A 25151-nucleotide genomic window follows, 5' to 3' on the forward strand; every position below is an offset into this window, starting at 1 on the left:
CAAAAACAAGTATCTTCCAATGAAATGCAATATAGTCTGGCTACTCTTCTACAGATTCAATCCCATAAACCCAACACCCAACTCCTGAGTTTTTGTTTTTAATGAAGTAAAATTACCACAGATATGAAAGCTGTATTACCTTCATAATGTTAACTAAATCTGTTTGATAGTAGCGATCCTGATGTGCATTTGCTGCTGCTAGGGTAAGAAGATAATCGTTCCTTGCATGGGTAGCTTTGGAATTACACTCAGACCGCCGGGCTTTTAACTAAAACATAGAAAAAGAAAATGATCACTGCAAACTGATATTGTACTGCAAAACACATAGGAATCCTACTCTTAGTTTGCAATTAATGGCTCCCCAACAAGAATAGAGGTAACCATGTGGGGAAAACATTTATACATATATAAAAATTATTCATCACTACTGAGAAATGAAACAGTGACTAGAACTGTTATACAGGGTAGGAGCATTTTCAAATAATTGCTTAACATACTTCTAAAGTTTTGTAAATAACTTAAAAATATTTTGCTCATTTTATTCGAATGGGTAAATAAAGGTTCTGAAATTAAGTATCTTATCTTCAAAGGCATGGATAAATCTAGTGGAGTTAGAAAATAGTTTTTTAAAAATCTGTACTTCTAATGTGCCAGATGAACCGCATGCTAGTTTGGATCCTGGCAGCCACAACCAGGTCTCTAAGATTACTTAATCAGGCATTCCACAGTGTGAAGTTTCTGAAGGAAAAACTCACTCACATCTGGCCCAGAATATCTGCTCAGGGGTCTAAATCTAAATGAAATAGATTTTGTAGAGCTTTTCAAAGCCCTTAGATTAAGTCTCTTGGACTAAGAGATAAAGACAACAGGCTCCCTAAGTAGGTAAGGTATAGAAACTTACCCTTAACACAGTCTTGAGAAGTAAGCTGTGTCTAAGGTGTTGACAACTGGGTGAAAAACCCCCGTGAATTGGGAAGGAAAGTTCCACCCTGAGTCAGTTACTTTAAAATGCTTCTCTAAGGTAGAAATAATCTACCTCCACCCTCAAAGATCCAATTCTCTGTTTTACAAGCTAAGAGGTTTCTCAATTGTGAAATACACTTATTGAAAACTCACCTTTACACTTGCCTTCTGTAAACTGATTCTTGATTGAAAAAGACTAAGTTTAGATCTGTAATAAAAACAGAAAAGTATGTTTAATAAAGTCAAACTATATCACAAAATTACTAAATACGATATTATTACATTTTAAAAATAACCTCTTTTCAAGATACTGTTCTAACAAAGAATGAAAAATGTAAAACCAAGAATAATTATTTTCCTTCATTTTACTACAGGAAGAATTTAACATTATGGTAAAACAGGAAATATTGAGATTAATATAAGAAAAATATCCAGAATGACAAAAAAAAAAGAAAAAAAAAAAAACTTTTACCAAGAAAACCACCAAAATATATTGGTGTCTCCTAATAAACAAGTGCCATCAAACTATAGGCTATTCTCAGTATCATACAACTTCACACACTTTAGTTCCTTAAAAGGTTAGAGATACCCAGGGACAACCAACCTATGGAGGCAAGTGTCAGCAAGCTTCTGGGGCTGTGTGTGAAAGGCTCTAACAAGACCAGGAATGATTTAATGCAATCAACAGGCTCTACAAATTCCTTACTTATATTATTCCCCCCACTAAAAGTACTTTTTATATGGGTACCTGTCTGTGTGCCCCCTCTGCTCTTAGGGGATAGTCTCAACTTATTGAGAAACTCCTGGGATTCTGCCCTGTATGATGTAATCTTCTCCCACTCTTGTGTTCTTATCTCCCTTGATCCTTCTCAGTTTGGGAGAGTAACCATAATCTAACGATCAGTAGTACAAGCATGTTGATTTTACCCAAACAGCTAGAGATAACCATATGGAAAATGTCAACAGACAAATGCTAGGGAACAAGCAACACTCTCAGGACCAGTGATTTTTTTTTTTTAAGCTGCAATGTTTGTCTTGACTACAGTGCCAGGGTGATTTCCATGGGAGAATTCAATGCATGTGCTGGCAGCTGTGCCCCACGAAGTAAAGTTGCTGGCCAATTTGGGACCGGATGATGGAGCAGCTAGTCTTTGCAAAGCCAGTGTGAAGAAGATAGGAAAAGCAGACTCTTATTTTTCTAACAAGAGAAAACATTCAGGGATGAAGACATATGCAGCACAACTACTTCCCCACTGTTAAAAAAAAAATTGGGTTTGAAAGATTCCTGTTATTTTTTACCTTGTCATAGTCAGATTTCATAATTATTTTATTTTTATTAATCATATTCCTGTTCATTTTCTCGAGTAAAGGCCACAAACTCAAATCTCTGAGAAAACCTTTTCAGAATAAGACTGTTTGGGGATATTCCCAGTTCTTTTTTTTTTTTTTACAGTCATTATCCAAATAGGCTGAGTTGCATCTAGATCTTCCAATATAAAAGTTTCTGGCTTCTGCTTTATTTCCTAATCCTAATATACTTCATGTGCAGTATTAAAGTAGGTATTAGTGATAGAATAAGACCGTACCTGTTCTCAAAGATTGCAATCTAGAAAAAATAACGCAGGGTTCTTATACCCAAACACTACACAAATAATGAACTATACTGTGTGCTACTCTTTACCATTTACCCTTCAAAATTAATGTTCCTTGGGGTTCCAAACTCAACTTCTCATCTACTCCAGATGGAATTTTATTATTGTAACTAACCATCTGATAGGCAACTGACCCTCAAAGTGAGATCTTCAGGCTTAAATTCTCATTTAAGTGCCAGATATCTGACTACCTTCCAAACACATTCACCCGTGTTTCATAGGCTCTTCAGAACAAACATAGTCAAAATGAAATTCATCATCTCCTTCAACGTGTATCCCTTTTCCTTGTATGGTCTCTCCTAATGTGTGCATCTCCACACCACCTATCAAGTCATCTATCAAACTATAGGTAGTACAGTTTACATTCCCCTTCCTGATCTTCCTCCTCAACTCTACTTAGAAAATTTATACTCATTCCTCAAGATTCTATCCAAATATCAATTCTTCTATGAAGGTTTCCTTTATCATTAGGTGAAATTAACCTCTATATTTTCTATGCTTTCTTAAGAGTGTTTTCACATTACTACCGCAAATAAATTATCAGTTACTATTAAGTGACTTCAGGTACTTAATTTCTTTGAGATTCTAATTCTAGGCTTTAAACTCCTTGAGGGCACAAAGCTTACCTTACTCATCTCTGTACTCACCTTACCCAATATAAAGTAATTATTCAACAAACAGCGAATAAATGAAGATAAAGAGGCATTTCTTACTCTATAGTTAAAAAGTTAAACATTAGTGTGTCTAACTTGCTGTACCCCTCTGAATTTGGGCCATGTTAGAAGGCAATTTCTTGTGATCAGCTCTGTGAATTACACCCTATCAAATCCACACTTCTCGGAAACAGCCTTCCACTGTTCTCGTGTTCATCCTGTGGGCCATGGTTAAATTAGGTGTTTATTTATACTCTATAAATCTGCCAATTCTCTGTTCTAGGATCCCTGAGAGTTTAAGAAAACAAGTTCCTAAAAATGACCATGACAGTATATTCCCAATGGAGATCTAAACTAAAAACTGCAGGTCTTATTGAGAAGATCATTGATGCTATAAAAGTACAGGAAATGTTTGTATATTCAAAGAACAAAACAATAAATACAATAAAATAAATTAGGAAAATATCTAACATCAAATCCTTCATGAATACTCACCAGCTCTTGGTAAACTGGGGAAGCCCCTAAATTTTCACAAGTTGCTTATAAGGTTGCTTATATTTCTTGTAGATAAAAACCGCGTTAGAAAGACACCCCCCTCCTTGCTGGTCTGTCAGTACAGGTGGTCAAAGCCTTCCTGATTTTATGACTAGGAGTTCAGACTCCTAGATTTTGCAACGGTTGGCACACTGAACCAGAGTCTCAGCTGTCCTTCTCACAGACCTCTTCAGAGTCCAATTCTGTAAGATGCTTTTTCTCATCAACTTTTTATCTTTCCTCAAATTGTCATCGCAAAAATTTCTATTATATTGCTTGCTTTATATCACCTTCTATTACCAGTTGCCAGTTCCTTCTTTTCCTACTTATTCTCAAAAAAGACTTATAATTCACATATGGTGAAAGGGAAATTCATACAATTGCTAAAGTGTACATGACAAAGTATGTACAAATACACTAAATTTTTGTGTAAAAGAAAAAAACAGTGCTGGGGGTAGGGTTTTTACATGGAGGTCAGTGTTCTCATTCACTTGATGTGTTCATGGACCTTCAGTGGCATCCTGAGGATCACAGGGATTTCCATCTACCACTGATTTGATTGAGAGTCCAGTATGAGAAAAATGAGGCTTTTAAACCCTGATATTCAGATACCATAGCAGCAACTTTAGGCTTTTGATAAACTTTCAAGTCTGTAAATACAATGTTCATTTACTTTCTTTCCTCTTCAAAATTCAATTTAATATGAAAACTGACTAATCTAATATTCCCATTTTGCTATATTAATTTAGATAAAAATCAGCCAATTTAAAAAATGTGACCTAAAGTATATAACATATGTAGATCAAAAGAAACCACCACTACCTGAGAATGGGTCCATGCTCATTACCGAGAACAAACAATTAGCAACAATAACATTTATTTGCATAATTACTTTCTCAGAAATGCTAAAACACATACTTCGCCTCGATGTCAGCTTTCTCTCGTACTGCATGAGCCATCTGTTCAGTCTCAAAGTACTTCTTTTTGCCTTTAGCTAAATCTTTCACTGTCTCTTGTAATTCAGTTTGGATCTTTGTCAACTGGTCCACACACTGTAAAATACAAAAGTACGGTCATTATGATTTTAGTTTTCAGGCTTACAGAAAATGGCTTTGTCCTAAGGACTATGCATTATGCCTTCAAGATGGAAACCCAGGGGAAAAATCAGTACTTTCAGTGTCCTTCAAATTGCAAATTAAAATCCTGCTATTTCCATCTCAAGTACTGTACATCAAACAGTGCCACAGTTTGCCTAACAATCATACACTGAGAAATAACCTGAGTGCTGCTGATGACTGACATTAAGGTAAGATATAGAGGAGCAACTATGAAAAATGTTCTTACTGTTGGAGATATCATGGTAATAAAAGCAAAACAATAAAGCAATTCTGTATTTCTCCATAATCTTAATAAAGTCTCTCTAGATGTCTGGGTAACCAATGGTGCAAAGGGTACTGAAGAATTCACCCCTTAGACAAGGAGTGAAATCTGAGTAGTCTGAGTTGATAAGTCCAAGGTGAAGAAGAGAAGCAGGAAACCTGGGTACCCCGTAATAATTATTACTCAAAAGCCCAACACCTTGGGTACATGTATACATTCAAGGAGAAGGGATGGACACAACAACTCAATGTTTAGTCAATTAACTTTTATAACATCCTGGGGCCAAAGCAACACTGTTTCAGGACCCTTCTGAATATCCAAAACAGATTTACCCCAGTTTGAAGCAAACCACTGAGAAGTGTCACTACCTGCGGTCAGCTTAGAGCAGTTACATCTAAAAACTTCTAAGCCTGAAATAGCACTGGCGGAGACTGGCAAAAGCTCAGCAAAGCAGGAAGAGACACTGGTGAGGGACTATTATGCAAGGCTGAATAGTGTGGAGGAGGGCAAGGACATCAGAAAAACCCAGGATAAAACAAGAATAAACTTAACCATATGACACATAGGTTAGACTTTCCCAGAAGCTGTTAGGTGTTAAGAAAGGACTACAGGGGATGAGAGATCTAGAAGATTCTGCATGGACAGATAAAAGCAAAATAACCACTCACATGCACTTAATAAGTGTTAGGCTGTGAAGGAAAAGTTTAAAGAAACACATTAAACAAAACTTTTCCCCTCTGCACGAAACTGGGCCTTTGCTCAACTTTCTAGGTCTGTGTTTCAATAGAAACCTGATGAGAAGACACAATGTCAGCTGTGTTATTAGTCAACATTGCTTACAAACCCTGATAGGCAAACTGCATCAATTTCGGATAAACTAAAAATTAACTATAAATATCTGATAGAAAAGCCATGGTTTGGGGCTTCTGTGAGTATGGTGATTCTTGTATCTCAACATGTCCCTTACAAGGACCCTGGAAGCTCTGTCTATAGAGTTGTCATAAAAAAATTTTAGTCTTTAAGGGCAAAAGCTGGCCCTGAAAATGTGAGTCTCACTCCCTTGTCCTAGACCTATCACTTGGAGGACCAAACAGAATGACTGATCAGCTATGTGGACCAAAACATACAAAAGTGGGAGAAATAATTCCATTAATGCTAGATGCTTCCCTACTGGCAAACTGTGTTCCCTATATTCTGTCCTTCTCAGTAAACCTCTTGCCAGGTGTGGCCTATGACAGTCCCAGGAATCTGAATGCTTATTACTTCTAAAAGATCCCTTTATAGGCACTGCACAGATGCTATGTTTTGCACTTTACATGTATTATCACCTTTAATCCTTGAAATGAATCTGTGAAAAAGGTGGTGGTAGTAGCAGTCGTTGTTGTCATCGTCCCATTAAGATGAGAAAAAAGACTCAGATGTTAAATAATTTACTCCGAGTCACACAGTAAGGATGTGATGATACCATTTACCATGTAACTCATTAAAGTATGTACCCTAGTTCTGTGATGACCATGTTTTTAAGGTCCCTTATAGACATAGTTTATCTTAAAATAGTAAGCTTTTAAAAAATTGACATGGGCCGGGCGTAGTGGCTCACGCCTGTAATCCCAGCACTTTGGGAGGCCGAGGCGGGTGGATCATGAGGTCAAGAGATCAAGACCATCCTGGTCAACATGGTGAAACCCCGTCTCTACTAAAAATACAAAAAATTAGCTGGGCACAGTGGCGCGTGCCTGTGATCCCAGCTACTCAGGAGGCTGAGGCAGGAGAATTGCCTAAACCCAGGAGGCGGAGGTTGCGGTGAGCTGAGATGGAGCCATTGCACTCCAGCCTGGGTAACAAGAGCGAAACTCCGTCTCAAAAAAAAAAAAAAAAAAAAAATTGACATATAATTCATATACAATAAAATTCACCTTTTAAAAGTATACAATTCAGTGGTTTTTAGTATGCTGACAAGGTTGTTCAACCATCACTCTGCCCTAATTCCAAAACATTTTCCTACCACAAAAAGAAACTCTGTATCCATTAGCTGTCACTCCCCATTTCTCCCCACCTCCCAGCAACAATTAATCTACTTTTTGTCTCTATGGAGTTGCTATCTGGGATATTCAGTACAAATGGAATCAGACAACATGTGGCCCTATGCGTCTCACTTCCTTTACTTATCGTAACATTTTTAGGGTTCATTCAAGTTGTAGCAGGTATCAGTACTTCATTCCTTTTTATGGCTGAATAGTATTTTGTTATATACAAACTAAAAGTCAGCTTTGTCTTGCAGAAAGAAGAGCTATCTTTCCCCCTAAATTATAATAGTCCTTATCAAATACAAAGCTATTGTTTAATAAATAATATGGTGACAAACTGACACTCCCATAAAGAAGTGCTAAACATCCTAATAATGCTGTGTTTGCAGGTGTGAAAAGTTAAGAGCAGACTCCTTGGCAACAATTTGATTTTCAGAACCAAAAACTTGGGCAGGTACAGTGGCTCACACCTGTAATCTTAGCACTTTGGGAGGCTGAGGTGGGTAGATATTTTGAGCCTTGGAGTTTGAGACCCTGGGCAATACAGTGAAACCTCATCTCTACAAAAAAACTACAAAAATTAGCCAGGTATGGTGACAAGCACCTGTGGTCCCAACTACTTGAGAGGCTAGGGTGGAAGGATCACTTAAGCCCAGGAGGTTGAGGCTGTAGTCAGCTGTGTTCATGCCACTGCACTCTAGCATGGGTGACAGAGCAAAGAAAGACTGTCTCCAAAAAAAAAAAAAAAAAAAAAAAAAGAAGAAGTTAAAAATATAGTCTCTGAATATGATATAGATATAATAATAGACGTGCTAATAACTTGAATATAGGAATAAAAATAAAAGTAACCTGGGCCAACACATCTAAGTCCTACAAACGATTAGTAGTAGGATGCCCTAGACAGTAATAATGCCCTAGACATTTATCTTAAGAAAAAAATTAGAAGAAAAAAGTTCATTTTTAATGTACTTAAAGTACATTAAGATTAAGGGTAATGTCCAAAACCAGCGGTATAATTAAAGAAAGCAGAGTAAATGGAAAATTCACAAAATAATAAAAAAAAAACAAACATAAAGGTTATACAGAAACAGGAACAATTAATTAGGAAATTGAGAGAAAAAGGAGTAATTAAGTAGTCTACTATGGTGAAGGCATACATGTATTTTTCTGTAAACGTGTTTCAGTATTAAGCTTTAAGTGTTTTAAAAGCATTGTATAGGATTTGGAATTAGGAAGTAGTAGTATATTTAAGTTTCCACTCTGTTATTTACTACCTAAGTCTGTTTAACATTTTTAGCCTTAGTTTTATCATTTGTAAAATAATAATACTATCAGGGTTGTTATGAAAAACAAATGAGACTATAATGGATATGGTAGCAGTCTGCAAATTCTAAAGTGTTATACAAATGTGAACTACAATATTTCAAGGAAGGTAAGTACACTCTAGTACAAATGAGAAAGATATCAACAAAAGTGTGGCTACGTAAACACAGAAATGGCAAAAAGCCTTAGGTTATTGTGGCTCTCATTCATTTTTAAGCAAATATCAGCATACAGAAAATAATTTTGAAAATGCAATAATTCTCATAATCCTCATTATAAACCCAGACTCCTCATAATTGTACCATAACTGTGTTTATCCTCCAAGCACTGTAAAAGAAAACAGCCAAATTAGAGAAAATCTTGAAAAGAACATGAACTTTAAAATGTTACAGAGGAAGATTTTTAAGTCAGATTGGTTCTGATCATGACAGAACAACTTGGATCAGACTACCTTCTTCTAGTCTGAAAAGGGTAAAAGTAGGACATAATACATTTTTTAAAAAACTGCTAGCATTAAAGAACACCACTACACACTGGACCTAAAGGACTATGACACCTCTCCCAGGTGAGGAGTGCACCAAGGTAAGTCTTAAATTCAACTTGACTTTTTTCCTCAGGGCATCTGTTGAATCATGGCATTAAGAAATAACAGAAACAGAAAGTGGCATTCTTACAAGACCTTGGAGACAGAGGCTGGAGTTGAGAGATGCCAAAAGAACAGGAACTTGAGAGGTAAGCGTCTAGAAAAAGGGTTACTGAGGAAAAGCAAGTCCAGAAATGTGTATGCAATTTCCCCTTGAGTTAATAGATGACTTCTAAAAAGTAGGTGTTGGGTGAAATGCCAAGAAATCCAGTAGAGAACAGTAACCAAGAGGCTAAAGAGTAAGCAGAGATCAGATATCAGAGAACCTACCTGATGTTGAGAAAACAAAGGTTAGAGTTCAAGTCTTGTCAAAATAGAAGGGTCTTGGTAAGCATCCTATACTTTCAGTTAAAACCCTAGGAGTAAGTGAAACAGAGTAGCCCTAAAAAGCCTAAAACCAGAGATCCTAACAGTCTCAAGGTGATCTAACAGCATTCTACCTACCTGCCAGCAGAAAACTTAACCCTCCTTGGAAATAACATCTTCCAGAGCCTCTACAATTTTTATCCACAATGTCCAACACTGTGAGTCATAATCAAACAGAAGATCCAAATAACCAAAAAACCAAGAAAAAGAGCAGGCAGTTAAAAGAGACTTACAGTAATTCAGATAGTGAAATTATACAATAGAGATTAGTAGTAACACGTTTAAGAGGATAAAGGAAAAACATGGAGAATTGTACCAGAAACATGGAATGTATTGTTTAAAAGTCAAATAAAAATCCTAGGCCGGGTGTGGTGGCTCACGCCTGTAATCCCAGCACTTTGGGAGGCCGAGGCGGGTGGATCACGAGGTCAAGAGATCGAGACCATCCTGGTCAACATGGTGAAACCTCGTCTCTACTAAAAATACAAAAAATTAGCTGGGCATGGTGGCGCGTGCCTGTAATCCCAGCTACTCAGGAGGCTGAGGCAGGAGAATTGCATGAACCCAGGAGGTGGAGGTTGCGGTGAGCCGAGATCGTGCCATTGCACTCCAGCCTGGGTAGCGAGCGAAACTCCGTCTCAAAAAAAAATCCTAGAACTGAAACGTGCATTAAGATTCCAAAAGATGAGGTTTTTTTGTTTGTTTTGTTTTTGAGAAAGGGTCTCCCTCTGTCACCCAGGCTGGAGTGCAGTGGCACGATCTCGACTCACTGCAATCTCTACCTCCTAGGCTCAAGTGATCCTCCTGCCTCAGCCTCTCAAGTAGCTGGGACTACAGGCATGAACGACCACACCTGGCTAATTTTTTCTTTTTCTTTTTTTTTTTTTTTTTTGTGGCAGGGGAGGGAGTCTCGCTGTCACCAGGCAGGAGTGCAGTGGCGCGATCTCAGCTGACTGCAATCGCCATCTCCTGGGTTCAAGCAATTCTCTGCCTCAGCCTCCTGCATAGCTGGGACTAGAGGTGTGTGCTACCACACCCAGCTAATTTTTTTTTTTTTTTTTTTTAAGTAGAGATGGGGTTTCACCATGTTGGCCAGGCTGGTCTTGAACTCCTGAGCTCAAATGATCCTCCCACCTCAGCCTCCCAAAGTGCAGAAACAACGGGAGTGAGCCACCACATCCGGCCCCAAAAGATGAATTTTTAAAGCAGATTCAAAATAGCAGAACAACATATTAACAAACTGTCAGATCAGTTAAATATTCAGACTGAAGTACACAGAGAAAAAAGGGTGGAAAACAGAAAATGATCAAAAAGAAGAAAAGACATATAGACAGAGTCAAAAGGTCTAATAGCCAAAAAGTCATAATTGGGAGTTAAATGAAATTATCTTGTTAGAAGATTTTTACATTGTTCATGAGGTGGTAAAATACTTCAAGGTAGATTGTAATAAGTTAATTTGGGCCAGGCGAGGTGGCTCATGCCTGTAATTCCCGCACTTTGGGAGGCTGAGGGGGGCGGATCACTTGAGGTCAGGATTTCAGGACCAGCCTGGCCAAAATGGCAAAACCCTGTCTCTACTAAAAATATAATAAAATTAGTCAGGCGTAGTAGCACATCCCTGTAATCCCAGCTACTCAGAAAACTGGGGTTGGAGGATCTCCTGAACCCAAAAGGAGAGGCTGCAGTATCGTGCCACTGCATTCCAGCCTGGGTGACAGAGCAAGACTCCGTCTCAAAAAAACAACTAATTTGGAACAAGGTCTGGGGAATAGTAAAATTAATGATTCAAAGTAATGTAATAAGTTAGGGAGGCATATTAGAATCTCTAAGGTAATTACTAAAGAAATAATACAGGATTTAAAAAGTAAGAAGCTAATAGTGGAGGAAAAATTGATAATAAAGAAGATTAGATGGCTCAATATCACTATCAGTGAAATACAGATCAAAGCCACAATAAAATATTAATTATCTCACACCTGTTAGGAGGCTATTATTTTTTAAAAAGATAACACAAGTTTGCAAGGCTGTAGAGAAACTGAAGCCCTTGTGCACTGTTGGTGGGAATGCCAAATGATGCAGCTGCTATGCAAAACAACTCGGGTCATTTGGGAAAATGAAAAATCTGGGATTGCTACCTTTAAGATTTATAAATCTGGCATGCTGAGGGTCACCATGTGGAGAGAGTTATTAGTAAATGAAGCCATTCAGAAAAGCAGAGCTAATGGATAAAAAGAAAGTCTGGATTCTAATACCATCATCTGAACCCCTAGATCCATCCATGTTTGAAGTCCTTCAATTTTCAGTTATACAAGCAGATACATTCCCCTCTTGGCTTAAGGCAGTGCGAAGGAGGTTTCTGTCAATCTGAGAGTCCTAACAGGTATGTCAAATATGTACTGAATATTTAACAACTGCTTAGATGTAACATAAATAGATTATCAGCTATCATATAAAACAAGTTAATTCACAGACATGAGCATTTGTTAAATCTTACCAAACATTCTTTTTTTTTTTTTTGGAGACAGAGTCTCACTCTGTTGCCCAGGTTGGGGTGCAGTGGCACAATCTTGGCTCACTGCAACCTCCACACCTCCCATGTTCAAGAAATTCTCCTGTCTCAGTCTCCCAAGAAGCTGGGACTCCAGGTGCAAGCCACCATGCCTTGCTAATTGTTGTATTTTTAGCAGAGATGAGGTTTCGCTATATTGGTCAGGCTGGTCTTGAACTCCTGACCTAAGGTGATCCACCCACCTCGACCTCCCAAAGTGCTGGGATTACAGGCATGAGCCATCACACCGAGCCTTACCAAACATTCTTTGCCCAGGGATGTCAGTTAAATTCAGGTCTGAGACTACTTCATCAATGGAAAAGAAAAGCACCAGAGGCAGTTAAACTCTCAAAATATTCTGATATTGAGCAAGTTAGAATTTTCCAGTAATTCAATTAGATCTGATGAATGAATTGGAAATTTGAAATGCAGTATTTCCTCCTGGTTGGGAAGTTATACTAGTATTCTCTGCCCCCACCTTCCACCCTCTTTCTGCACAATCACACACACACACACACACACACACACACACACACTTTCTTCCAACTCAAAATTGGCCAGTGATCACATAGGTTACTCACTATGTTTGTTTTGAAAGAGATATTCTTTGGCAAAGATAAAACACAGGCATTCTTAAACAAATATGTTTAACTGACTAACAGTATATAAGTGCTCTAAAGAAACTAACATTTTACATAAAGACACATATACATTTAACATACTGATTTCATGCTACTATAATCATCTTTGGCAAACAGAAAATTCAGGGGTTTTCGGTGGGGAAGGCGTTTGTAAAAATGTTTTGAAAATCCAAATGGCAACTAGAATCAAAACACTGGATGACTTCTACAATATTATTTCCTTAAATAATTAATATTTTCTTTCTTTTACTTTAATATTTTCTAAAGTATTAATATTTGTACAAGAAAATTTTAATTACTTATTAGGTATAACGATAATCTCAATTTTTATAACTCTATTTCCAAAAGAATGCAATCCAATCACCTATTTTCAACAGCCAACTTTTCTAAAAAGTCACATTAAGCAATGCCATTTTCCTATGAATTTTTAATTTCTGTGTAATAAAAGAATTATGTGTAAATGTTTGAAAACATTTACTCATGTATAACCCATATATTTAGAGTCCATCAGGTTTTTTAAAATAAGTTTTTTATACTTAGTCAAAATGTGTCAACTTCCTTTAAATTATTATACAAAATGGGTAAAGTTGAAAGTTAAACAAATTAATGTATATTCGCAAGAATTAGTGGTATTGTAACTATTCTAATATACACCAAACTATATCATTATTGTGAAACTAAGTAGCTCTATTTAATTACACTGAAAAGTGGCATTTCTAAAAAGTATTTACTGAGCTTTTTGAACATCCACAGATTTAAATTACATTCACTTTTAGCAGTTAATATAGTACTTAATGAGAACATGTTGAAATCAGAAAATCCGAATAAAATGTCAACCAGAAACCTTTGTGACCATATGAAGTTTTAAATAAAATTTAGCATAATCTTGCAGATTACAAATGTAGCACGGATATATTAAAATGCATATAAGAAAAGAACCGAAATAAAAACAATACCCTTTTTAGTTGCTGTTCTTTTAAGCTTCTCACTGTTCTTGCAGGCTCAGAAATGAAGTTTTTATAGTTTTCACATATATTCATCCGAGACTGGGCTACCTGCATTGTTCCCTCGAGAAAAGATTTCCAAACAGGATACATGCTCCTAAATTCAAAGTAGGATAGAAAAGTATTAATTAGGCAGGGAAAAGGAAGAAAAAGTTGGCTAATCTTTTGCTCACAAGGTAGCACTGACAGAATGAATGAATGTTTCCTTTAATGTATTTATACTGGCTTATAGGCAACATTTCAGCACACATAAGAAGCAACATGGCATATACTCTATTCCTTTTATAGCTCAGCAAAAGGAAGTTTTAATTTATTAGCTATTCTTAATAATGGAGTAAAGCACTACAAGAATCACAAAGCTAACATTATAAAAATTAGTGAACAGTTCAGACTCTCTCAAATCTTTCGCTGTCACAAGGCCATCATTATGAATATCAAGTTTTATTACTTCATTAAGATATTTTTCTAATTTTACTAATGAGATAACTGAGGCTCAGACAGATTTCAGAGTATCACTCTAGGTCACATAAGAAGGTGGCACTACTGAGATACAAGATGAAGACTGGATACTTCTATATATAGTACATTGTCTTTCAACGACATCATATTACTCTTACATAAACTGATGTGGCTGGAAAAATATATCATGAACAACTGTTTATGTGCTTGCAAAGTCTATTTTGTCTGACAAAAGAAATCTTTAATATTGTTGCTCTACATCTGTCTCCCTGTTGTAACAATGCCTAGCCAGCATCACACTGTGCTTTGGATTCATTCCAAGCAAGTCCCATCACCTTTGCTTGATAAATGTGCTCAGCAATCTCAGTCAAGTCAAAGAATTATTAATCCTTTGCTTTTTCTAGCCAATTTCCTCTTCAACCTTCTTTCCTACTTGTTAAATGCCTCAGTCAATTCTAGCATGCTCCTACACTATTTATAAACACAATCGATAACTCATAACAATGGTAGTGCTTTATTTTTTAAAATGAGTCTTTAAAATGAAATTCTGATAGATTATAATATTTGTCGCCTGAGATTTCCCTATGGTGAGAAATCCATATCGATTTTCAACCATAGCAACATGTGGGACTATGCTATACAGAATGCTTGCTGTGGTCAACAGATGACAGTGTAGAAGTAAGAAAAAGAAAAATTGCCTGGATCCCAATCTTAGTTAGAAGTAAAGAAAAAAACCTGATAAACTATGGTTTTCAACCATGGAGTCTTACAAATTAGTTCATGTAATATATCCAATGAATCAATTTAGGTGAAAATATTCATTATTTAGGCAGAGATGTGTCACTATCCCTTTGGAAAGATTCAGTGTGCTGCACCAGCAAAAACTGTTAGCATAAAAGCACTGATGGACTTAAGAACAGCAAAATGAACGCCCTCCATGGCCTCACTGCATGACAACCAATGGAACTTGCAATGTAAACTCACCATAGGCCCTCCCTCCTAAGTAGTCCCAACAATTGATTTTCTCAGAGAATGCACTGAGAGAAAAATTCAGTACTATAATTTGTAACTATTAATTTATACTGAAAATACATTTTAAAATCAAAAAGAAAATGAGAAAGAACCATTATGAATTATGATAGGAAGAAAGAGAGGAAGGGAGAGACGCTTCACCCATGTTCTTCTCTCAGTATAGCACCCTCTTCTCTTTATCCCTTCTCCTAGTTAACAGCTGTTTGTCCTTCGAATCTCAGTTTAAATGTAACTGCCTTTAGGAAGTCTTTCATGATCACCACCAAGCCAATCCTCAAACTCAATCAAGTTACTCTTTGTTATTTGTTCATGGCTCCAGCACTTTTACTTCAATTATAAATATTTTAATATAGTTAAGTTAATGTCTGTGCCTCTCACTATAGTGAAAGCTCTATGAAGGAAGGCAGGGGTGTGTATGTCTTGCTATTGCATTCCTAGGACCTAGCAAATAAAGAATTGTTACAATAATGTGTTGAATGAGTAAATAAATGAATGTATTAGTTATGAAGACTGTACAACAACAACAAAATCCTTTCAATAAAAAGAGAGTTTAAAAAGAGACCTTTAAAAGTTTAGCAAATTTATAACAGGGAAACATATCCTAAACACTGATATGTCATTAAAAAGCACAGAATTTAGTCACCAGTCAGAAGACCTAGGTTCAAATTCTAGTTTTACCAAAATAATCATAATCACACTTCACTATACTCTCATTTCCTCAACTGACAAATGGAGAAATAACAAAAATACCTGCACCACTTACCTCACAGGGCTATTTTAACAATTAAATGCAAATGATACGAAAATTCACGGTACACAGATTCTTTTAAATGAATAAATAGTAACAGTAGCAGAATTGTAACAGAAATAGAAGCACTTCTTGTTAACATAACAGTGGTACTCCCAATGGTAGTTGTGTTTTTCATTCTAATTAAGGAAAAATAATCATGTGTCATAGAGTGATTTTTAAAAAATTTTTATTTCACCACGTTTCATATGAAACAATTTTGAAGGATACAAAAAGTATCAGCTGGGTTTGGTGGTTCATACCTGTAATCCCAGCACTCTGGAAGGCTGAAGTGGGCAGATCACCTGAGGTCAGGAGTTCGTGACTAGCCTGACCAACATGGCAAAACACCATCTCTACTAAAAATACACAAATTAGCTGGGTGTGGTGGTGGGTACCTGTAACTCTAGCTACTCGGGAGGCAAAGGCAGGAGAATCACTTGAACCTTGAAGGTGGAGGTTGCAGTGAGTCAAGATGGCACCACTGCACTCCAGCCTGGGCAACAGAATGAGACTCCATCTCCAAAAGAAAAGAAAAGTATCAAGCATATATGGTATTTTGCCATTCTACATATCACATGTCAAGCACTATGTTATACATTTTACATTTATATCATTTAATCCTCACCATAACTCTGTAAGATAGATATTATTCTCATTTTACATAGGAGAAAAGTGAGGCTCAGAGAGGTTGTGAAATTTTTCTAAGGCTACTTACTCACCAGGAAATAGCACCTCCGTTGTCATAACCTCGACTTTGCCATTACTGGTAACTACTGCTTTGCTCTCATACCAAGTTCAATGATCTGATTTCTGACCAACACCTCCTGATTCTACTCATGCCTTTTAGAATTCTGACTCCAGCAATTACTCAATCCTGTAAGAACCCACAATCCATTCAGTCCTACCCCCTTTCCATTGTCTCTTGCCCTTTCATAATCTCCCTTTTCAGTTCATTACCCAGCCTAGGTTTCATGGTCCATCCTTATAATCACTCCCTTATATATGCCCGTATTATCCTTGCCCCTTTCTCTTTCCACCTTTATAACCTACAAGCTCCTACCCTTGGTTAAATCCAAAACTGTTTACATTCTACCAAAGTCTATAGCAGAATATGGCTGGAGAAAAAGATAATTATGTTACCTGGTCACACTTTAAATTGATGTCAAATAAATGCTAGTAACCCCTTAGTGCTACCCAGCAATCATACTATATTGCCTTAATCCATTCATTCACCCATGCTTCTACACAATTATTTCCCAACTTCTCTCTTCTCAATCCTCTAATACGAACACACTTTCAGCCAACAGTGGCACTATCAGAAGGCAACGTCCACATGTTCCCACATCTGCCAATCTCCTTGTCTCTGCACCCACACATTCTGCCAGTCCTCCTATTACTTGCATAAACTGCCTGTGCTCTGAAGGCCAACTCCTCACATTTACACTATGTTACAAAACCTCTCACTCAAGAATATCAATTCAATAATCTACAATGTCAGTTTTTCCCTCTCTACTGGATCATTCTTGTGAGCAAACATGCTATATCTCCATTTGAAAAATCTCCATCAATCCTCCATTTCTCTCCAGTTACTACCCTAATGTCTGCTCCCTTTTATAGAAAAACTCCTGGAAAGAATGGTCTTAAATTACTGTTTCTATTTTCTCTCCTCTGGGTCTCCCAATTCTATCCAAATCAGACTTTAGTGTCTACCACTTTTCTGAAATTGCTTGCCAAAGTCATCAAACACCTGTCTATGGCTAGTCCAAATAGTTCAAGTCTTGATTCTATTACTCGACCTATCAGCAACGCTGACCTAGTTTACCCTTCTTGAAATACTTTCTTCACTTGGCTTCCAGGACATTACTCTCCCTTGGTCTACTCTCACCTCACTAGCCATTCTTTAGTCTCCTTTGCTGGTTCCTCTTCATCTCATCGCCCCATAAATATTGGAGTGTCCTCAAGTCAGACCCCAGGCTTCCTCTCTAACTACATTCACTCTTTTGAAAATTGTTTATAAATTTTTATTTTATTTTTATATTGCTTCTTTTTAGAGATAGGGTCTTTCTCTGTCACTCAGGTGGTAGTGCAGTGGCACAGTCATAGCTGACTGTAGCCTCAAACTCCTGGGCTCAAGCAATCCTCCCGCTTCAGCCTTCCAAAGTGTTAGGACTTCAGGTGTAAGCCACTGTACCAGGCGTAAGCCACTGTACCAGGCCTACAGTCACTCTTTATAGGATCTCACTCTATATATGGGTTTAAAGTCATCTGGTTTCATGGCTTTAAAGACTATCACTATTCTGACTATTCCTAAACTTTTTTTTTTTTTTTTTAAGAGGCAGGGTCTTGTTCTGTTGCTCAGGCTGGAGTGCAGTGGTATGATGATAGCTTACTACAGCCTCAAACTCCTGGGTTCAAGTGATTCTTCTGCCTCAGTCTCCCAAGTAACTGGGATGACAGGCATGTGCCACTGTACCTGGCTTTTTTTTTTTTTTTAAATAGAAATGGTATTTCACTTTGTTGGCTAGTCTGGGTCTTGAACTCCTAGCATTGAGTCAGCCTCCTGCTCCCAGCCCAATTCCTGCCCGGACATCTTCTCTAAACCCTAACTGCCTACTTAACATAACCAACTTGGATATTTAGCAGACATCTTACACCTAACACGTACAAAATTAAATTCTTGATTTCCCTAAAATCTCTTCTGGCAATCTATCTATTCCATCTCACTGACAGCTACTCAAACCTTCTAGTAGTTGGCTCAAACCCAAAACCCTGGAATCATCGATCCCTCATTTTTCTCTCAAATCTGCTCCATCAAGAAATCCAGTTTGCTGGACTTAAAAAATACCACGGAATTTAATTACTGCCTCTCTCCTCCACTGTGACTACCCTGTTTTAGCTACCCTAACCTTATGCCTAGATTACTGCAACAGTCTCCTACCTGCCTTTCTGCTTCTGCCTTGTCCCCCTAACACCTGTGCTCTGCATAGTACAGTAATTGCTGTGCCATCACTCCTTGGCCCTCTGTATTCTCCCTACTATCCTTACTGTCCTTATCACCAATTGGTATCTATGTTTAATTATTCACTTGTTTACTGTTTATCTTCCCTCATTAGAATGTAGGCTCCATGCAGCAGCAGTTTTGTTTCATTCTCTCCTGTATGTTCAGCACAGGATACGGCACAGCAGGCACTCAAGAAATATTTACTGGAAGAGGAGAGGAGGGAATGATGGAGCCTAGATTTGAACCCAAATTTGTCCAGCTCCCAAACCTCTGTTCTTCCGCTGACATAAGATTGTTCTTAGTCTCAGTAACAATGCTAAACGTTAAAAAGGGTCTCTTCATTCTGATACAGTTTATACCAAGACTTACATACCCTAAGTCCTTTGCATACATTCTATACTATTTTTGTCTTCTGTACCATTATTTACTTATCATTTTTGTTAAAATGACAAACCTTTTAAACTAAAATATAGGTATCTTATGACTTTATATCACCATTCTAACTGAAAAATACTTGCCATAATAATCAGCTTGTTACTAGGAAAATACAAAAGCATTCATCCATACACCACCACCTAAGTTCATGCTGTGAGCTATTTCTTATACGAATGTCATACCGGAAAACCTAGAAAACTTTATCAGAAGAAATTTATCATTAAGAAATAAGTCAAGGCTGGGCACAGAGGCTCATGCATGTAATCCTAGCACTTTGGGAGGCTGAGGCAGAAGGATCATTTGAGACCAGGAGTTTGAGACCAGCCTGGGCAATATAACAAAACTTCTTCTCTACAAAAAATTTTTAAAATTAGCCAAGCATGATGTGGTGGCCACCCAGAAGGTAAGATGGGAGGATCACTTGAACCCAAGAGTTTGGGGCTACAGTGAGCTACTTCACTCCAGCTTGGGTGCAAAAGTGAGATCCTGTTTCGAAGGAAAGAAAAGAACAAAGAAAAGTGGCAGGGGGAAAGGAAAAAAATTCTTAGCTGTTAAATTCTTAACAAGATCCTAAGTGTGGTAGAGATCTTAAGATCTCTACAAATGTGGTAAAACTAAGCTACAAAGCTACACAAAGCTACAAATGTGGTAAAACTGTACAGAATTCAATGTGCATACACTTATATACACACAAATGAGTGCATATACAACTAATGAATTCTGAATTAGACTGAATGACGGTATCAGCATCAATTTCTTGGTTGTGATACTGTATCACAGTTATGCATGATGTTACCATTGGGAGAACTGGGTGAAGAATGTAAGAGCACTGTTTGTATTTATTATTTCTGATGACTGTGCAGCTACAATTATCTCAAAATAAAAAATAAGAGCATTCTTTGTATTTATTATTTCCGAAGACTACATGTGCAGCTACAATTATCTCAAAATAAAAAGTGTTTAAAATATAACAAAACCATAGATCTTCCCTAGGCCTAGAAATACAGCTTTCTACTAGCATCACATCTCAAGATGACTCAGGATAACCTGATTAAGGGCTGGGTGCAGTGGCTCACGCCTGTAATCAAAGTGGTTTGGGAGGCCGAGGCAGGCAGAACACTTAAGGCTAGGAGTTTGTGACTAGCCTGGCCAACATGGTAAAACCCAGTCTCTAATAAAGATACAAAAATTAGCTGGGCATGGTGATACACATCTGTAATCCCAGCTATTCAGAAGGCTGAGGAATGAGAATTTCTTGAACCCGGAAGGCAGAGGTTGCAGAATGCACCACTGCACTCCAGCCTGGGCGACAGAGCAAGACTCTGTCTCAAAACAAAGAAAAGAAAACGTGATAAGTTCATAACCTAAGGATAATTTATATGGTAACTAATAACAAGAAGAATGAGTTATTAAGTGTTCATATACGGTTGTTATTGATAGTAGAAAGGGAGAATATCCTAAGCCTGGGTAACAGAAATAAAGGTAGCGAAAAAGACTGCTTTTGGTCTAGTTGAGGTGTTGATTAAGAACTTCAATACAACTGCAGTTGAGGTGCCCAAGGGTTGGGAAACCAAGGATGAAAGAAGATTATAGCCAGAGATAAGTAGAGAGAGAATTTGGAGACAGGTTTCTTCATGGCTTTGAATATCATGACAAGAAATTTTAATTTATCCGATTGGCAAGGAGAAACAATAGAAGATTTCAAGCAGGGGAGCAACAATGGCCTATTTTACAAAGACAGAAAAATATAGTTTGTGTCATTATAGCAGATGAAATTGTGAAAGAGAGAGATCACAGGCAGACAAGCAGCTACTTAACATTCCAGATTTGAGGAGATCTAGAAAGAAGGTGAAATTGGAGGCAGCTTTTTATTTTCCAAATTGAAAAGTTAATAAAAATATATTATTATTACCAGTTCACAGATAAGATTTAAAGACAGGAAGATAAATAAGCTTACTTTAAAGAGTCATTAGAGAGCTGAAGGACCTCTGAGAAACATTTACATAGAAAGGAATGAAAACCTGTTCTTAAAAAAAAAAGTCCAAGAGAAAGAAGTGTTACAAAAGTCTAACATATATTGAGGTTGTTTAATGACATTACATGCTGCATGTATCATCAGATAGGCAAACAATTTAAAAGACTGATTACATGCACTGTTGGTAAAAACCAAGGAACAATTTAAAATCATACTACAGGCTGGGTGTGGTGGCTCACACCTATAATCCCAGCAGTTTGGGAGGCTGACATGGACTGATCACTTGAGGTCAAGAGTTCAAGATCAGCCAGGTCAACATGGCAAAACCTTGTCTCTACTAAAAATACAAAAATTAACCAGGTGTGGTGGCACAAACCTGATTACAGCTGCTCAGGAGGCTGAGGTATGAGAATCGCCTGAACCCCGGAGGTGGAGGGTACAGTGAGCCAAGATCATGCCTCCACACTCCAGCCTGGGTGATGGAGTAAGACTGTCTCAAAAAAAAAAACAAAATCATACTAGAGGAAATTAAACATATTGATACAGTTTACAGAGAACAACTTCCAGTATTACAGGGCCAGTCTAGTAGTGATGAATTCCCTTTGCTTTTGCTTGTCTGGGAAAGAATTTATTTCTCCTTCATTTATGTAGGATAATTTTGCTGAATATAATATCCTTGGTTGGCAGGTTTTTTCTTTCAGCACTTTGAATATGTCATCTCATTCTCTCTTGGCCTGTAAAGGTTTCTGCTGAGAAATCTGCTATTAGTCTCATGGGGTTCCTTGATAGGTGATGGCATGCTTTTTTCTTGCTGTTTTCTGAATTCTCTCTTTGTCTTTGATGTTAGATAGTCTGCCTATAATGTATCATGGAGAATGCCTTTTTGCATTTTATCTTTTTGGGGGATCTCAGAGCCTCTGGTACCTGGATGTCTAAATCTCTTGTTAGACTTGGGAAGTTTTTGTCTATTATTTCATCAAATGATTTTCTGACCCTTCCTGTCTGGGAAACCAATCATGTGTGAATTTGGTCACTTTATGTTGTCCCATATATCAGAAAGGCTTTGTTCATTCTTTTTTATTTTTCTTCTTTTTGTCTGCTTGGGTTATTTCACAAAATCTGTTTTCAAGTTCTGAGAGCCTCTCTTTTGCTTTACACAGTCTACTGTTGAAGCTTTCAAATGTATTTTTTATTTCATTCAATGAATTCTTCAGTTATAGAATATTTATCTGGTTCTTTTCTGTATCTCTTTTGTAAATTTCTCATTCATATACTGAATTGTTTTTCTGATTTCCCTGCACTGTTTTTCAGAATTGTCTTGTACCTCACTGAGCTTCTTTAGTATCAAAATTTTGAATTCTTTTTCCAGGATTTTGTAAATTTGTTTTGACTGGGATCTATTATTAGAGAATTATTTTGATCCTTTGGAGGTATCATATTTCCTTGCTTTTTCATGTTTCCTATGTCCCTACATTGATAACTGCATATCTGATGTAATAGTCACTTCTTTCAATTTTTTGAATTTGCTTCTGTAGAGAATGTTTTCTTGAAGACAAATCTATGGTGTTGTTTGGGTAGGGCTCTTTGGTCTTGATTCTGGGTGCTTACAGTGGTACAGCAGCTGTATGATTTCTTTGGCTACAAACAGTGTCAGTGGTGGTGTCTGTAATCTCTTCAGTGGCTTCAGGTGCAGTTATTAGTGAGGCCTGTGGTAAAGTTTTGCTGGGAACTGGGACACTAGGTAGGTTAGTCTTTGGGCTCCAGTAGAGGCAGTGGTGAGTTGGTACCAATAGTCCAGGTGGGCCCATTCTTGGCCTCCAGGTGGCTTACTCAGATGCTGGTACCTGCCGCAGTGAGCCAGGAAGGTAGGCAGATTCTTGGGCCTCAGGGCAGCTGGCATAAAACAGGCAATGGCAGTGGTAGGATAACCTTCTAGGTCTTGAGCAGTGTATGCTAGTGTTGGTGGTAGCTGTGATGAGGTGAGCAGGTTGAGTGGGTCAGTCTCCAAACCTGCAGGTGGTACATGCAGGTGGGTGTCAGCTGTGATTGTAGTGGCAGGGGCAGGCAGAACCAACCTCACGCCCCCTGGAGGAGTATTCAGGTGCCAACGGTGGTAGAATGTACTGGGCAATCTCCTGGATCCTAGCTTGTGTGCTCTGGCTTAGAGTAGGGACATGAAGCCAGGCTGGGCAGGCTTGTCCTCAGGCTCTCAACAGTGTGTGCAGGTGGCAGCCATGGTAGGTAGGGGCAGGCTGATCCCTAGGTCACTGGCAGAGTGCTCAAGTAGGGGGCAGTAGTGGCTGCACTGCTGCCCTGCCACTGGAGAAGGGAGGGCTGCCTTCTGAGCTGGCAGCCTAGGCTAGCAGATGGGGAACATGTGCACCACCTAGGCTAGCAGGTGGGGAATACCTGCCCCAGCATCACTCACTCCCCAGCAGCACTCACACTGCTAGTCTAACAGTGTTAACTCACACCTTGGCCCCAGGGATAGAAGCTCACACCTCTCTTGTGCTTTAGCCCTAGTGCTGCTGGACCCCAGGACAGTGTACAGCCTGTTGGTGGCAGGGCTCTAAAATAGTGCCTTGCTGAAGTTACTTAAGTTCTCAGAGACCGTGGGACCCAGCACAAGCTCCCTTCCTCAAGTAGTGCCATCACACCATCTCCTGGCAGCTCCTTATCTTAGTTTCAAGGCCCAGGAAGGTTGAAGGGCTCTTCCCTGGCCAGTACTGTGGAAGTCCACAGTGGGAATGTGGACCACTGAGGGTATCTCTTGGCTCCTGACTAATCCCACCTGAATAGGCTACTTTGTTTCTCTTTCCTTTTTTACTTTAGGTATTTCCTGTCGCTTTTCTGTTGAATTCCAGTATTCTTTCTTGGATGATCTAGTCAATGTGTGATTATTTACTCATTAGTTTGGTCCTTCTTAGTGGAGGAAGTATTAAATGCCTCTAGTCAGCCACCTTGAAGCCCCTCCTTCCAATAATCAACATTTTAAATGTATAAACCCTTTGATCCAGCATTTCCCCCACTAAGAATTTACCCTACAGATAGACTTTCAGTGTACATAGATATACTTATGTTCATATAGAACTTATTTGCTGCAGCATTGTTTGAAATAGTAATAAACTAAATAACTAAAAATAGGGACATGGATAACAAATGTATAGTTCATCAATACTATGGCACTAAAGCAGCCATTAAAAAGAATGAGGGACCAAAACATACTGACATGAAAGGATTTCTAAAATAGACTCCTTAAGTTGTGTGTGTTGCCGGGGGGAAGGTGTTACAGAATACATGTACATAATAATTGCAGTTCTGAGCTGCAATTATTATGTAAAAATACAAAAAAACACAAAACTATGTAAATCCATGTGTGAATCACACAGAAAAAAATGTGAAAGAAAAGACCATACACTTGTAATGCCAATTACCCTAGGGGAGTAGAAATGTGAATAGAAGATTCTTGGGAAATGACATTCTTTATACTCTTGTACTGTTTACCTTCTTGATAAAAAGCATGTATTACTTGAATAAGAATTTTAAAACTACCAATGCAAATATAAATATGAAAATGTTAAATGGAAAATTTTAAATGACTTAAACTAAAATAAGCTCCAAATAAACAAAAACATTGGCAATTGTGTTCTCAGCCTCAATCCTGATCTTTCTATTGTCTTTTTCCAAAATAGCACCACCATCCTCTCAGTTGCCTAAATTAAAAA

The 25151-nt window shown here is 37.9% G+C and overlaps 1 protein-coding gene across 7 annotated transcripts in view; it reads right to left on the reverse strand.

The window, feature by feature from the left end:
• The window catches only part of FCHSD2 (FCH and double SH3 domains 2), a 298118-nt gene that overhangs the window by 152737 nt on the left and 120230 nt on the right, over positions 1-25151 (reverse strand). For all 7 annotated transcript variants that reach the window (XM_012456918.2, XM_012456915.2, XM_012456914.2 and 4 more), the window contains 4 exons: positions 13687-13831; positions 4721-4854; positions 1117-1171; positions 140-268 (listed from right to left, as the gene is read on the reverse strand). In XM_012456918.2, coding sequence (XP_012312341.1) covers positions 140-268; positions 1117-1171; positions 4721-4854; positions 13687-13831 — 463 coding nt within the window. The remainder of the gene's footprint in view (positions 1-139; positions 269-1116; positions 1172-4720; positions 4855-13686; positions 13832-25151) is intronic.

This window comes from Aotus nancymaae, unplaced genomic scaffold (assembly GCF_030222135.1).
Source record: "Aotus nancymaae isolate 86718 unplaced genomic scaffold, 86718_ANA_hifiasm-v0.15.2.pri h1tg000059l, whole genome shotgun sequence".
NCBI classification, from domain to species: Eukaryota; Metazoa; Chordata; class Mammalia; order Primates; family Aotidae; genus Aotus; species Aotus nancymaae.